The following is a 15,970-nucleotide window of genomic DNA, read 5'->3' on the forward strand; positions in this document are numbered from 1 at the left end:
CAGAACATGGTTTAGGAAGCACTGCCTTGAGCAGTAATTGACTTTCCACATTGCCCTTGGGACAATGCTCCAGCTCCAGGTATTTTACTGCAATAAACAATGGCAATATTTAAAACATGAGGTCAAGTTAGCAGGTGAAAATTTCCAATATTACGAATCAAATAGACAAACAAACAAACAAACAAAAAAACCCCCACAAATTATCAAATAAAGTGCTACGCAATTTCCAGATTTTCTGTCTGTAAAAAAAATTATAACAGCATAACTCACCTAGCTTTCAAGTAAGAAAATTTTCAGTCTCACTTCTGGGACACTCAAATATTTTACTAAAAAACTAAGGGAGTGAAAAAGCTACAAAGTCAAAACCAGGGGCTCTCTGCAAGCATTGCACATCACTGTACGACCTATATGGGTGTATCTGAGGAGGAAGAGCTCAGCTCAGAGTGAGATGAGAGCAGCCAGATCCTCTGGTTCAGAGTGTGACATCTTGCCATATGCCGTGAGCATGCTGTAACGCTGACATCGCAACACTGAGTCAGGGTGGCACATCGCTGTTCCTGTGTGACTCCATTCATGGTAATATCTGCTGGCATGCTCTCTGCCTTCTGGCTGCAGGGCAGAACAGTCAACTTTGTTCTCTCTGCTCAGCATGCTGTGCTCTGTTAACATTTCACAAGCTCCAGTCGAGGCTTGCCAGAGTCACAAATCTAATATAGGGGAAAAATACCTAATGCACTTGCTCACTGGTTCCCTACGGGCCTGCTTCCCACTGCACGAATGCTGTCAGGCCATGCTCAGACCCTTGCACACAGCATCCAAATACTGTTTTTCCCGCAGTTTAGTTACGCAGTCAGAATAATGCTTCATAGTCCTCACGTGAAATATTTGAAAACAAATTCTACCCAAGGAGACCAAAAAGCAGCTTTGTCTAGGGAGCTATCCCAAATACTGAATATTACTCCTCTTTGTTGTCATTAAGAGCTGGTGACAAAACTCCCCACACCACAAGGCCATAGCTCCAGACCAGAATGTTTTTACAACAGAGCAAATACTTCACATGGCTCGGTAGAACATACCCCAGTAACTACATCTGTAATGTCAGCTGAAGGCACTCACTGGCTGATTAGCTCCTTCTTCAAGTCAGCAAGGCTTTGTGGAAAGACCACTGCAAGGCTTTACGTGCAAAACTTAACTAAAAACTAAATATATAATATACATGTATATATAAAACTAATAAATTAATTTGTAGCTTTGATATGAATCACAAGTTGCTGATTTTGTTACAGAGATAAACTAGATTAGTAGAGTAGAAAGCAGTGAAGTTTGATGAATGAATTGCTACCTTAAAATGGTGGATAATTAAGCATACTTTACAAACAATACACAATTGTTGAAAGCACGTGAAAGAAATACGCAATATTGAAAGCAATACACAGAAATGCTTAAAGTTAGCTAAGATTTTGGGGGCATCAATTGATTAAATGTAGAGATAGATGGTGAATTATTATGCTCTTATTTGCAATGTTAAGGATAAAATCAAGGGATTAAAAGTGAGAGTGGAAATTTGGCCTATTAGAAGCTGTTGCTGAAAAGAGAGGAATATTAGTTTTTCTGCTCCTGTCAGATTGTCTATGGCCTCATACGAAGGACCACCAACCTGAGTTAAATCTACACAGTTTTGGACAAATTTAGATGCAGCTATTTGAGAGAGAAACTCTTCCACAGTCCTCACGTTGGTAGTACCCCAAACGTCCTTGGCAGCAGCTCCCTCACACAGCCTCTTCTCTTGGCCAGAGGAGCATGGGTGCCCCGCAAGGTTCCATTCCTGTGCCTGAAGGATGTGTGAGGAAAGGGCTAAGATGCAACATGAAGTAGATTAAAGAGTGGTGTGCTTGCTGTCAGTGGGAGATCCACACAGAAAAGGAAAAGCGTGTCTAAAAGTAGAGAGCTAGGCGAGAAGAAATCAGAAGTGGAAGGAAGATAAGAAGGCAGGAAGAAGATGGGAGGTCTGGGCAGGAAGGCTCAGAGACAGTGAGACAAAAGGGCAGCAGGAAAAGATATAAAGGAATGAGAAGAGCTCAATAAACATTTGACCTTTGACCAAAAGGCCAAACTGAGGAAAGAGAAACTGTAATTTTTTTTTTTTTTTTCATTCAGATTCAGAGGATGTGCCTTTATTGTCCTCTCTGGCTTGGATTTAGATGGTTCATTTGTTCTAAAATTAAAACAACAGTAAATCCATTTGTACCTGGTCTTCAGATATGATCTAAGAATGATCCAGCTGAAACTCTGAGCTAACTTCCTTTCTTCAAAAATCCCAACAATGTTCCTGAGCTCAGGCAGAGCTGACCAGTGGCCACAGCTGTCCTCAAACTGTAATGTTTGATCTGGGCTTCCATCTCCAAGGTTTGAGCTCAGATCTCTCACCAGCTTTCCTTCTTCTCTCTATCTTATTATTTTCAACTCTACACAGGGAAGACTAAGATAAGCAGGTTTCAACTTGAGTTAACTATGCACCTGCTATTACTTCAATAAATAAAGGGGAAAAAAACCAGACAGGACTGCATGATATTTCATCGGCAGTGCTGTTACTGTGTTACAAACTACTACAGGACAGAAAGCCCTAAGCTTTAAATGCCTTAAGAAACAGCTGATTACGAAAATGAATAGCAAAAAATCAAATAGTAAGCACTTTTAAAGATGAATGAATTGTTCAAAATATGTCTTGATTATATTTCATTACTCAGCGCTTACTACTTCGGCATCTAAATCTGATTTCAAAAAATGATTTTTATTGGAAAAGTCACTATCCCTACAGAAATAGTGAAATAGCCTGTCTTTAACTCAACTTTTAACTTTTTAAAACTGGTCTTGCACTAGGCTGATAGACAATATGTTCGTATTGAACCCCCTTCACCATTTAGATAAGCCTTGGTGTAGATACAGCTGAAGATATAGGTCCATCTTGGGAATCAGAATGAGGAGTGAGTGGGTGACGGGATTGTAGAAACCACCAGGAGTCTAGGAAGAAAAGACCACTTGGGAAGAATGATGAGAGTTGCATTTACTTAGCCTAGAGAGGAAAAGGTTGATGGAAGGTGCGGTAACAGCTCTTGTGCTGGGGCTGCAAGAAAGGCAAAGGAATAAGCTTCCCATTGCAACTGCCGAAGATGAAACTAGAGGTAGCAGACAAGGGAAATTTGGACTAGAACATTCCAGGTTTTCGGTGCTGTATGTGCTTTTTCTCTACTTCAAGGCTATACTGTAGAATCTGCAGGTGGTGTTTTGCATTTCACATATGTCAATCTGACACTGGGCCTTTGCAATTGTACATAAGACATGCAGAAGTTCATGTTACTTTCTTGCTTTCTGTTTCTCCACATTGGCAGAAGTAGACCATGGCCCTTTCCCAGAGAGCACACGCTACCCCATGATCAAGTGTTGTCTGTACAGCTGCTCCAGCCACTCCAGCTGCCTGCCTCACCTCCCTGCTGCAGGAAGGCACAGCCACTCTGGAACAAGAGCTGGTCCCAGTATTCTCAGAGCTCCTCACAAATTGCTGCTGCCTAATAGCATATACAACCTTCTCACTCTTACCTCTGAGCTGTGTTGTTTATTACATTTTCTCTTTGGTTGTCTTGCTGCTTCATCTCTCTATTCTCTTACTTGTTTTTTTCTCCAGATCCAGTGTAGTTCTCTTACTACTCTTATTTCTGTTTTCTCTCCTTATCCATCCCACTTTCCTTCTTCACTGCCTTCTGCCCGAAATCTTGAGATAGATCTCTCTTCTTTTGTAGTGTACTTTTGCGTAGCATCCTTCAAAGAAGAAAACGCTCTGCCCAGATGAGTAGTCCATCTGCTGCCAACCTCCCATTGCACAAACATCACTCCCATGTGCAGGTAGCCAAAACAATTTTTGCACCTGCTCAGACTTCACTCAAGACCTCCTAACTGAACTCAAAAGCACTCAAATACATTAAATTTAGGGGTTGAGCTTGGGCTTTAGCTCCTGATACACAAAGAAGCCTTCCATGTGGGCTTTCTACAGCCCAGCACAGCCTTTGCAGTAAGGCTGCATGGGACAATGTCATTTAATTAGCTTAGGTGAAGCTTCTGGTACTTAATCAACCATATTCAGACGAGCTTGTGTTTCTCTGTGCATTTGCCATGCAGACTCTTTCTGTGTCCCATTCTCCAATCAGTGAAAGAGAGATACTAGCACACTTTTCTTTTTAGGAGGACTACAAACTGCAACACATAGTAGTACCACGTTATCATTAAAATAGTTATACAATAAAGAGAGATCTGCTTTTCAAGGCTTCAGATGCATCTGTAGACCTTCCCATATAAAGAATGATAACATATATACAAGCTGCAAAGTTTACGTTTGCAGCTTTCTCAACATTTAGCACTGTCTGGAACATGTGTTCCACGTACAATCAGCCCTCTGAAAAGGCAGCAGAAAGCTGCATCAAAGGGCAGAGTACGGAAAGGAATTTTATTTTAGATAACTGTTGTTCAGTCTTCTCTCAGTGTTTCTGCAAACTATTTTAATTCTACCAAGATAAGTTTGTTGTTGTTGCTGTTTTTCCCTTTTGTTCTAAGTACACAAATAAGAGCTACTTGGTACTAAGAGAAATGCATTGCTAAGAAAACTGCAGGTTCAAGACACGGTGGCTTTAAGAGCAGAGAATTCTATCTGTGCTATTTGGCTAAACCCTAAGAACCTCCAATTTCATCAGAAATATTTTGTTAACACAGAAATCACGAGATGAATTTTCTCCAAAACCAAATGACATTGATTTGTTTCATTGATTCCATGGTTCATGTCAGGATTGAAAAGCATTTTGCCAGCCTACTGCTTTCTGTCCTGACAAACTTACTGCATTGACCAGAAGGACAGGTCAATGGGCTCAGAGCAATGCACTGTTGGTTGTATTTGAGGTGAAGTCCTGTGAGGTGAAGTCAGATGCTACAGGCAGTGCTAAAAGCAAAATGCAGGGATGGAGACCCTGTTTCCTGCTGCCTCTCTTTCATTCACATCTCTCAGCAGCACACTGAAGGCACACACAACACATGCAGAGATCTTCTGCTAAGGTTCAGCCTTTTCCTCCTCCACTGGGGCTCCTGAGCAGGCTGCTGTCACAGAAGGGAGGAAGGAAAGGGAGGGAGCGACAGTCATTTCTCCCGGTGGGAGCAGGATGAAGGCAGGAAACAAAGCTTTGGCCCCTGCATTGCATGCATAGCTACCAAAGTCTGGGCCAGTTTCTTGGTTTTGTATGTAACAGAAACACAAACTCCCAGCCAAGCCCTCCTAACTGCAAACTTCCTCAGTGCACTTTCTGATCCTGTGTGAAGCTTGGTGGGTATCTTCAGTGCTGTGTGCTCAAGAGGGATGAGAATGTCATTTGCACTCTATAAAGTAATAACTGTACTCAGCATGCTCATCAGCACTCAAGCCTGCCTTGGACAAAGACTCCAAGCTCCGTGCTTCTCTTTATTTAAACCTGCTAAACCTATTTAAAAGGTTTTAATTAAACCCTTTAAAGCTGTTTAAAGCAGTAGATTGTCACCCTTTGATGGTGATGTATTTGCCCATCTCTGTGTAAGATAAAAGGTAGGAGTTACTGAGGGTTATGTTATAGGATGAAAAACAAACTGCCACCCCCCTGCATTAGTCATGCTCAATCAGTTTTTAAATGTCTTCAATGAGTGCACTTTCATATCAGAAAGAGCTTTTTACATGCTGTGCATTGCTGAACACAGAAAGAAAAAGGATAAAAGGAGAGCCTTTGCCCTGCACAGGAAAGACCAAGATGTTGATGCACATAGCACTGTGCTCTCACTGTGCCATTTGCAGACCTATTTTTACTTCCCAGGAAAGGGCGTGCTGGGGTAGGGCAGACACGAAGGAGTGTGAGGGGAAGAGGAGCCTGGGTGGACAGAGTTCTGCCCTCAATATGCAAAGTCATAATTATTGTGTCCTATGTTTCCTCAGCCCAGTGTTGGCTACCCAAATGCACCTCCAGCAACATGAGTAATTTACAGATCAGGAAGGAGCCTCTGTAGCCTTTGCTGCCATGTAGTCATTTTTAGCACATCCGGGACCAGCCCTGCACTGGATTCAGCCACAGCAGCCCGTGCTCTTCTCCTGGCAGCGCTCTGAGAGCATCTGCAGCATCAGCAGCCTGAAAACTCCTGGGGAAACATTGTGCATTGCTTCTATCTCAGTGTAGTTCCTCACTCACCCAGGTCTGTCCTCACCTCTTCACAATGTCCAGCACACAGCCCGAGTGGTACTGAGTGCCCCAAGGCGAATGTCCAAAACAGGTCCTGGAGTACTGTTGTAGATGCCTCTTGCACTTTTATGGGCAACTAGTGCAACTTCATTCACTATGATAATTATGACTGTTGCAAATCAATTATCACTTCCTTTGCAAACCCTTCTCACTTGATCATTTTCTCCTTAAGTGATCAACCCTCATTTTCCAGTCTTAGCCCTTGAAAATAGTGTTTTGTACCAGTCTGTGGAAAGGCCAGGTGAAAGCAGTTGGGGAGACAAAGCAGAATGGCACACTGCAAGAATGGGTCATAAAGCCTGTAAGGTAAATTGTGTGCTAGTCCACTTAAACCCAGCAACATGGAGAGGCGCTGCATGATTCTATTTGCACAGACAGCAGCATGCAGAAGGAAATAATGGATATGCTAAAGACATTTGAACCAGAGCAGATAAAAAATGGTGAGAATAAAAAATAAAGAAGTCCTGCACTCATCAGCTTTCACCTCTCATACCTGTGCCATGCATTTCTCTTTCTGTCATTGGCATATCTCGTGTACAGGGCTCTTTGACATTTACCTTCAGTAAGTTCTTCCTCTTGTTACATGCTGAAAACTACATTAGTGAGTTGTTCTAAGGGAAGTCCACTGTATGGTAAATACATTTGCTGCCTTCTGAACCACAGTAAAGACGTTAATGAGCTTTAACAACTTGCTGCTGCAAGAAAAGACTTATCAAAGGGAACCTAAAGGTGCTCAACTGTAACAAGACTTCTGGGCATCCAGCTTTGCAGTGCTCAGTGTCCATCTTTTCCAAGAGCTATGTGCTTTTTGGCACAGAACAGGCACAGAATCAAATGCTGGAGAATGTCCAAAAATCGCTACAATCAAAGAATTCTGTATTTTCCGGAAAGAAATTTCAACAGTCCTTTGCATAAATGAGTAAAAACTACCAAGATCTATGCTGGACCCAAATACTTCCTTCGATTTCTGCCTTTACGACTACCTGCAGGAACTGGGGGAGATGGACAATAACTGTGATTGTGGGGCAGTACTCTGGCTTTTGGGGACCCCAAATGACAGTGAAAACATCAGCTATGAATCATGCCCAAGATCAGCCCTCGGTCCCAGGCATGGAGCAGCCCATAATCTGTGGTGAAAATGCTTGAATTTCTCTTTCTTGCCAGATCAATTGTTGACCTTTTCCCCATTTCATCTAAAAATGCGTGGTGGCATTTTTACTTCCACAGTCTTTGAATGAGTTCACAAATACTGATATTTACCTCATCTGTATTAGCGTGATATATAATCCATGCCAAGATGAGGATATCTCATCTGATATCTCATATGATATCTCTATCATAGAGAGTTGTCCTCACACCAAAATAAATACCATCTCACACACCTAGAAGGCTGTCAACATTGTATTTCCAGTAAAAGCCTAGACTCAACATTGAGCACGTGAAATGGAAAAAAAAGACTCCTGTCAATTCAAACATTTTTCCTGTAATAAAAACATGCCTCAAAAAGTAAGTCGTGCATTTTACAGAGGAAAGTAACGCAAATCCTTGGCCAAGGACAGTAAGTATGCCAGCAGGTTTTCCTCATACTATATAAAATCCAAATCTTTTACCATTCTTATTAGTTGTTACCTCATTCGCCAAACCTGTTAAGCTCCAGTATAACATCCTCCTCCTGCTGACGATTAAAAATGAAAAAAATCTTCGGGAAGCACAAACATCTCATTAATATAATCAGAGATTTAATTAATTTAATCCTAAAGATTTGATTACATCGACTCAAACCAAGCACTACCCTGGGAACTCAAGGCATTAAGACAAACCAATTGTGCCTTTGAAAATGATTATGTATCTTGTAGAAATCTTCAGAGAGCAAGGTGGGGGTAGTGCTCCCATACTGGCAAAACATGCAATTTCATGAGAGATAAGACAAGGCAGAAAGATTGCAGCAGATAAATGTGATGCATAACCATGTGCCAGCTCTGCGGTTTCAGTGACCTGAGACGTGTTGCTATCTAAAGTGTGCAGCTAACACCCAGGTGCAGGTTAGTGCCATTGGCAAAAAGAGATTAAAAGCTGCTGTGAAAATACTCTGTTTATAAATAGGTTGGGATTTTCACCTGTAGCAAAGTCAGGCAAGCATCCAGTGTCCACTTAAAAAGAGTTAGAAAATCCTTGCCCTGTTATAAGTATGGATTTGTCAAAGTACGTCTTCCCTTTTGTTATCTCCAGCAGGTTGGCCTGCCTGACACAGTGTGCCAGTGGCAGTGCATCCAAGAGCTCACCTTGGCAAGACAAATGCCAAGCTTCGCTACTCTGCTAAACATGTCAGTGGTTTGCATGGCAGGTCATGGTATGACTTCTCTCATGAAATCTGGGATACACATTTTTAGAGTTCTAGCTGAACCCAAAAGTAAATGTTTATCTTCTAGCAAACCCAGGTCTGTAATTCCTGATTTGTGATTAGAAATAACAGCTGCTACCCATACACAAATCCAATACACTCTCTTGATCTACAGAATTGTCAAGTAAAACTGTTACAGGGTCTTTATAGAGTTTGTCTCAGCAGAAAATACAGACAAAAAAGCCCTTTCTCATGAGAAACAGAAGTGATGATGCCTTTTCCACAGGACTGCGATGCAGGAATTGACTTCCCTTTGGACTGGGATGTTAGTCTGGCTACTAAGAGGTACCAGTCCAAAGTGCTTCCTTCCTCAGGTTGAACATTTTGTAAAGATTACTTTTCATTGGTGTTTTTGCAGGTTTTTCCACACAGGATCCAAATAGACATTAGATAAATAAATAAATAAATAAATAAAAATGGAGACAAAAATCAAGGTCCTTTCCTATGTAGAAAAACAAGACAAAATACAAGCTTCAGCAAATCTTTTATCCTTATTTGAAAAGACTGAGAATTGTTGCTAATTCAGATGAAAGAAACAGCTAAACAAAAAAGAAAACATACTAGTACATTTTCAGATGAGAAAGCCATTGTAGAGTCTGTTTTATAGCATTATGCATCCAGGTTTGCAGCTGAACGCTGCAGGCAACGTGCCCTTCACTATCAGTTGCTATTTATTTTTGCTGCAAATCACTCTCTTCTTACCAAGCAGGTATTAAGCCATCTGCTCATGTCCTCAGTAAATGCAGCAAACTTGCTTTCAGGTTTGGGACTAGAACACGTGGTTTTCTTTGCAGACTGCTAGAAGTGATGGAAATACCTCAAAGACTTCTAATTTTTTCCTCCACAACAGGCAAACTCTCAAGACATTCAAGTTTGGGTTCCAGCGTGAAAAGGCAGCTGTCTATCTAAACCCTATTCACATTTCTCACATTTTCAGAGATAAGCGTGATCTGACTGTGACAGCCTGCACACTTTTTGTCTCCCCCACAGCACAGCCACAAACAATAACCAGATAGTGGGGACCTCTGCTCAGGAACTGCTCAAAATTGTTAACTAAATAAAGAATTTTTTTTTTTTTTTTTTTAAAGGACTTGCTGACATGTGAGCTGAGGTGGAAAAGGGAAGGCTACCCATCTCCTCTAGTTAACACTGAGCAAAGCAGAATTCGGGCAACTGCAAATGCATGTGCTTGCTACAGGAACCCTGCTCTGGTGGGACTTCCCTTGGGCTGTCATAACCAGAGTGTGATGGGGTCAGGGTGATACCCCAGGAACTACAGAATCCCCTAACAGGAAAGGAGTTGGGAAGTGCCTAGCTCAGGGTTGTTCCACAGTTTAAGGAGCAGCTTCAGAATCCCCATGCCAAGTTTTGCTCCCAAAGTGAAAAGTGCCTTTGTTTTATTTCATAGTGCCATCAGTTTCGCGGGCAGCAAAGGTACTGCTCACCGTCAACAGGGGTCACTAATCAGACATTAATAGGCTCATCCATGGCGCATCCACAATGCCAGACAGCATGTTGCAGCGTGCAGAACCTGAACACCTCCAGGCTGATGCTAAGATGAGCACTAGCCTTATATTTTCTGCTGTCATCTGTGTAGGAGAGAAACCTTGATGCCCCAGCTGAAAGGAAACTGTGTTGTACTACAAATGCATCACAAAGGAAGATAAGCTTTTATATCTGGTCACTGACCTTTGGCAATTAAGCCCCATTCTAATGCTTTGTTGTTTAAAGCTGGAAATGTCCTGAACTGATCCTAAAAGTATTTCTATTTGAGATGCACTTTGGAGCAGAGAAAAATGGAGGGCAATATGTTGGAACAGGGCATCTTGAGATGATCAGGAAAGAACTCCTGCTTACAGCGCATCATTTTGCTTTTGAAGATGGGGAAAAGCCCAGGGAGAAGGAAGAGGGTGTCAGAAGGCCCTTAGCCTCCCTATGTACACACAAACCAGCTCCAGTAACATACTGGCAGAGGGTAGATTTCACCTTCTCAGAGGGACTCTGAAGATGCAACCTTCCAAGGTGAGTTAGAAAATTATCAAGAAAGCCCTACCCACACTCAGGCTGAAGGCAAGGCGTAAGATTCAGAAGCCGCACAGAAGCCTGGGCACAGCCTTTACTAAACACAATGGAAATACTCTGAACCACCTCTCCATGGCTTGCAGATGATGCAAAGACAGGCAGCTCATGTGTTTTGTCTGAATAGGATGCAAACACACATGCTGTTTATCTTGGCAAAGTTTGAGATAAACTGCTCCCAAACCTGGGAGACAGAGTATTAAAATGCTTGAGTGCGATCTGACCTTCTCTCCTTTTTTTTTTTTTTTTTCCCCCCTCTCCTACTTTTACTGAGCACAATTTTCAAATTCTAAAGGTGTTTCTAAGCAACTGGAGCAATGCCTTGCTGCTGCTCAGAACAGGGAGACTGCACACACAGGAGGCCGGTGTCAGCCTCCTTGTGAGCCATCCTTTTTCCAGATAATCAGGTCCCACAGTTGCAGCCCAGATCTACAGAATACCTCAGTGATCACAAATCGTGGAAATCCAATAATTTTGGCCTGCCCAACTGGATAAATTAGACAATAAAACTGCATAAAACTGTTTCTGTGTTACCAGGTAATAAACTGAAAAAGTCCAGGCTGCCAGCTTTCATTATTCAGTGCTAGTGATGGCACAAAGAAGGACTTTTGACCAGATTGTATTCTTTTACTTGAACGATGCGGAGACACATAGCTAAACATGTATTTTTGATTTCCTCTTGTGAGTTTACCAACAGAATTATTACTATTGTCTTGCAATAAAACTCTTAAATAAACACTTCTAGAGAATCAAAATTGAGTGGAGTACAAAGCTTCAGAGCAAACATACCCTATGGGAAATCTGCTTATTCACCATCATCGTTTCTGCCCCACTCATACCACACAGAGGAGAAAAAAATCCTTTTTAAAGAAAGAGTTGTGTAAAACTGACAGAGTTTCTCCCACCCGTGTGTGCTGCCTCCCGATAAACTTTATGGACTCTTGTCTTATATACGTTCCTTTTGATCCAGCTTGGCTTTGCTTTTCAGAAGTTGTGAAATTAAAGATTTAACAGTGACAGGAAGACTATTTTTACTGGGAGTAGCAGACAGAGAAAATGTAGTATCTCAGTGCAGACTTTCAGGGCTCATATTTACTTAGCATAGTTTTAGAAGCATTTCTTTCTCTGCAATTATGTTATTTTTAATTTCAAGCATTGATTTTTTTTTTTTTTTTTCCCTAACAGTGATAAGCCTAGACAGTGACATAACCTATACTGGATTTCACCACATCATCTGAGCAGAAGTTCATTAACTGAGCAGTTAACCTGGTGTTATTTTTACCTTCTGACTCACAAAATCATTTAGAGGCAATGTACAAATCTGGTTATGCATGCGCGCACTACAGGGTTGGCAAATTAAAGCATGGTTAGAATGCAGGTTTGACTTAAAAAGCATCTTTCGACAAAGATGATGATAGATTTTCGTCACTGTTACTATTTCTCTCACCCTTCCAGGATTTACTAGTTAAAGCCTAGAAGCAACATCTCTCAGCTGACCAATAGTGCAAGTAGCAGTTCAGTGACTATGCGAACACAGACAGACTTGGTTCAATCTGCACTTTTAAAAGGTACCACACTCGATTACTAGTATTGCCCTCAGGCTTTCATCCCTTATTGTTTAGCACATGATAAGTGCCCTAAGACCTCATTTCTTTGAGAGTAAATCCAAGCATGTTCCCAAGAATAACCCTCAGCCGAAACTACTGCTAGTACAGAGCCAGAGATGTCCACCAGGATAGGCACGATCTGCAAAAGCAGCGTTCCCAAAACCTGACAGACATTTCAACCCCCTCCTTTTTAAGCTCCCTCTACAACAGATGCTTCAGTTCAGCAAAGGAAAACAGAACAGAGAAGACTAGTTAATACACTGCTTTTAACTCCTCTCAGACTGAGGAGCTAGGTCCACGATGCCCAGAAAGGAAGCTGTCACCAAAAGTACAATGGCGGGAAAGTTCTCTTTCACACACAGCTCAGCTACCAGCAAGTGCCTTCTACTCCAGCACATGGCCCTTCAGTCACTGCATTACAGTAAAAAAAAAAAAAAAAAACACAAGCCCGAGCTCCCAAAAAGCTCTAAACAAAAACCACCCACAACTCCTGCTAGCTCAGCCTCTGCTTGCAAAACACTGACAAGCTGAGCTGAAAAAAGCCCAAAAACTTACGACCCAGAGCGCAGGTACAGAGTGCAGCAAGGAGGAGGCAGACAGTCCTCAGGAGCTCCATGCTGGGTGATGGCCGGCAGCTATCCTGCAAACAGCTGGGCAGGGAGTGCTCCTGTGCACTGCCGTGGGCCCTAATTACTCCATGGAGACTGTGCCTAGTCACTGCCCATTCCTGCTTATTTTGGGGACTTTGATAAAGAACAGGAGGAAACACAGCATACTCCCTCTGGGAGTTCAGCACGGAGGAGATTTATTGTTTCAGTCCTTACAGGAACTCCTTTTCTTTGGCAGCCAACTGTGTTTTTGTTAATACGTTATTTTGTTCTTCTTCGGCCAAGAGGTCAGGGAAGTTTCTGAACAGAGGTAGATCTTTCTTTAGAATAGGCTATACATCACTGTCTTTCACACCACATCTGGGGGTACTTTAAAGGGACATCCAGTAACAGCAAGGCAGCCTGGGTGTTGGGAATAAGGCAGTCAGGGATGGAGGGGTGAAGTGAGCAGCAGAAGCCCCCACCGGCTCCTCTTGTGTACTATCCAGTGGCTTTGGGAAAGATCAGAGTCAACAGAGCATGTCCCCTTGAGAGGTGCTGTCCCCAGGGGACATCAGCATGGGTTTGGGGACACAGCCCCAGCAATACGCCTGGTGTGAACAGGTTCTGCATCTGATGTTAGGCCCCCCACTGTTCCTGGAATAGCTTTGACTGATGGGAGTCCAAACTCTCTGGCATGAGGTCTTCAGCGGATGGTAATTTGTCCTGCAAGCACACAAGGGGAAAACTCACCCACGTTCACAGCAGTCTTCCTTAGTTCCAGCACGAAATATCCATTTGAAGTTACTTGAGTTATGCTTGGCTGTATCACGTCATGTAGCTGAAGCGACGGGAGCACCTTTCTCCCCGATTCTGGTCCACTAGCAAAGGAAAGAATTTTATATCCTTCTGGAGAGGTATTTGCAATGCTAACTTGCTGTGCTGAGGACATGGCCTCCAGAGGAGGATCCACCTGAGGGGTCAGCAGAGGTCTGGAGCCTTTATCTCAGGTGATCCCAGCTGATCTGAAAAACAGTAGCATCCCAACTTCCCACAGCCCTTTCGCTGGAGGGGGTGGAGGGTATCCATACAGAGCTCCAAAGTAAAAGTCACAAAACTGTCTTGCAATGCTCTCATACTCTACACCCTAACTATTTTATACGGCTGATGACAATTAATCACAAAGCCTCACACCTGATGAGAGGGTGATGCAGTACGTTTACTCATGTCCCTCTCCCCAGTTCTCAGGAAAATTAAGAGGAAAAACTGACCTCATAAACAGCCTGACTCATTAAATAATCAACCCTAACTACTGCAGTAATTAAGACATTCTTTTTCCTCATGACTCCTACTCACAAAAAGGGGAAGTTTTGGAAGAGATTCACGTGCAGGAACTCCTAGGAACTCAGCTAGTGCTTCCAACAGCAGTGCTGCTTGATTCATGTGATGAGGAAAGCAGCAGCAGATCAGCAGTCTGTATGGAATAACTTTTGTCTAGTTAAATTCCATTTCTATATCTTAAAGCTATGACATATCCTCTGCCTATTGCAGGTGACAGAAGCTGGTGACCAGTAGAAAGCTAGTGGCAGACAGTGAATTGCTGGCATTTCACTTGGACAGGCTTATCTGTTAGCCGTTATGGGAGATGCAAACCCATAAGTTCTCCTTAAGAGGGCTGCATTTTCTCCATCATTGGAAAGGATCTCACAGTAATACAAATTTTTATTCAGAATGGAGGTGGACCACATTATGACACTCTCATCAAGTGGGTCAGAGCATACAGCAGGAAGTTGTTGCCAGCTTTCTGTTCTTACACTTGTTTTGTGCCAGCATAGGACACGAAGTTAGATTGGCCCAGAAAACAGCAGCCAGTGCAGCAGAAACCCTTCAGCCACAAAAATAAATAAGATCTTGGAGAGCGAATCATCCCAGTTTAGCAATGGTTCCAGTGCAATAAGAATTCTTCCTGCATTGCTGAACTGCAACCTGGAATTTCTTTCTAAGAAACAATACATAAAGAAATATTATTTTATTGACTGAAAAAAAACTTCCTTAGTAAAATAAATAAATAAATAAATAAATAAAAATCAAAGAAGCCTGAAGAAAGGATGCCTTCCTTGTTTTTCTGAGGCCCAGAGAAACTGAATGCCCAGGAGAACATTGATTTGATTCAGTGCTGTTCATGCTGAGCAGCAGTATCCAAAGGATTCCTCAAAGCACTGATGATGGTGGTGGTTACCTGTAATTTGGTGAAGTCAGAGAGAGTATAGTGTGTCACAGCTCTGCAGAAGATGCATATACTGTAGGCACCTGAGTGGATGGAAGGGAAAGAAGGAGAAAGGACCATGTCTCTCTGCCTGATGCCATATATAAAAATTTGAGTTGCACTGCAGAGTCCTAAGGCAACTTAAGACAACTGCGATCCACAATGTCAGCAGTAAAGGCAGCCAGCATTTGCTAGGTCAAACTTGGTAGGATGAGCAGCAGCATGAATAGGAAGGAATAACTGGGATAGGAGGGGAACAGATGAAATGCCACTGAAAGAAAAACCCTAGCCAAAGCTAAGTTGTAGTTTCTGAGCTTAAGAAGAGAGTCTCATCTCCCTTGTCAAAGGAAACATTTGCTTTATTAAAAAGGAATCACTTAGCGTTTCAAAATCTTCCAGAAATCATTGCAGCAAGAGAGCATTCCTCTATGTGTCCAGTGAAAAAACCTTCTCTTTTCCTCTCTATCAGCCAGTAAGTTTTTCTTTATTGAATAAATATTTTTCTTTCTTTCTTCAAACCAAGAAATGCACCTTCAGTGCCAGTGTGTGCTTTATTTTATAAAGAGAGATTTGGTCATCAGTAATGCTGCCAACTATAGTATCAGTTCTGAACTATCTGAAGTTCCACTTAGAGCTCCAGAGCAAGTGGCTGTGTGACAGTCTCAGTTTCCACTCTTGTTCAAGTAAGATTTTTAGCCCTCATAGTCGCAGAAGAACACTTGAAATGGGGC

At 42.3% G+C, this 15,970-nt stretch overlaps 1 protein-coding gene across 1 annotated transcript in view; it reads right to left on the reverse strand.

Moving 5' to 3' along the window:
* EMCN (endomucin) overlaps positions 1-13,104 on the reverse strand; it is a 44,229-nt gene extending 31,125 nt beyond the window's left edge. The window contains exon 1 of the mRNA XM_042870499.1: positions 12,942-13,104. Within this exon, the coding sequence (XP_042726433.1) occupies positions 12,942-13,002 (61 nt within the window). The 5' untranslated portion in view covers positions 13,003-13,104. The remainder of the gene's footprint in view (positions 1-12,941) is intronic.
* Between the last annotated feature and the right edge of the window lie 2,866 nt (positions 13,105-15,970).

Source organism: Lagopus leucura, unplaced genomic scaffold, assembly GCF_019238085.1.
Source record: "Lagopus leucura isolate 7727_CA_CO unplaced genomic scaffold, USGS_WTPT01 Super-Scaffold_100004, whole genome shotgun sequence".
Classification (NCBI taxonomy): Eukaryota; Metazoa; Chordata; class Aves; order Galliformes; family Phasianidae; genus Lagopus; species Lagopus leucura.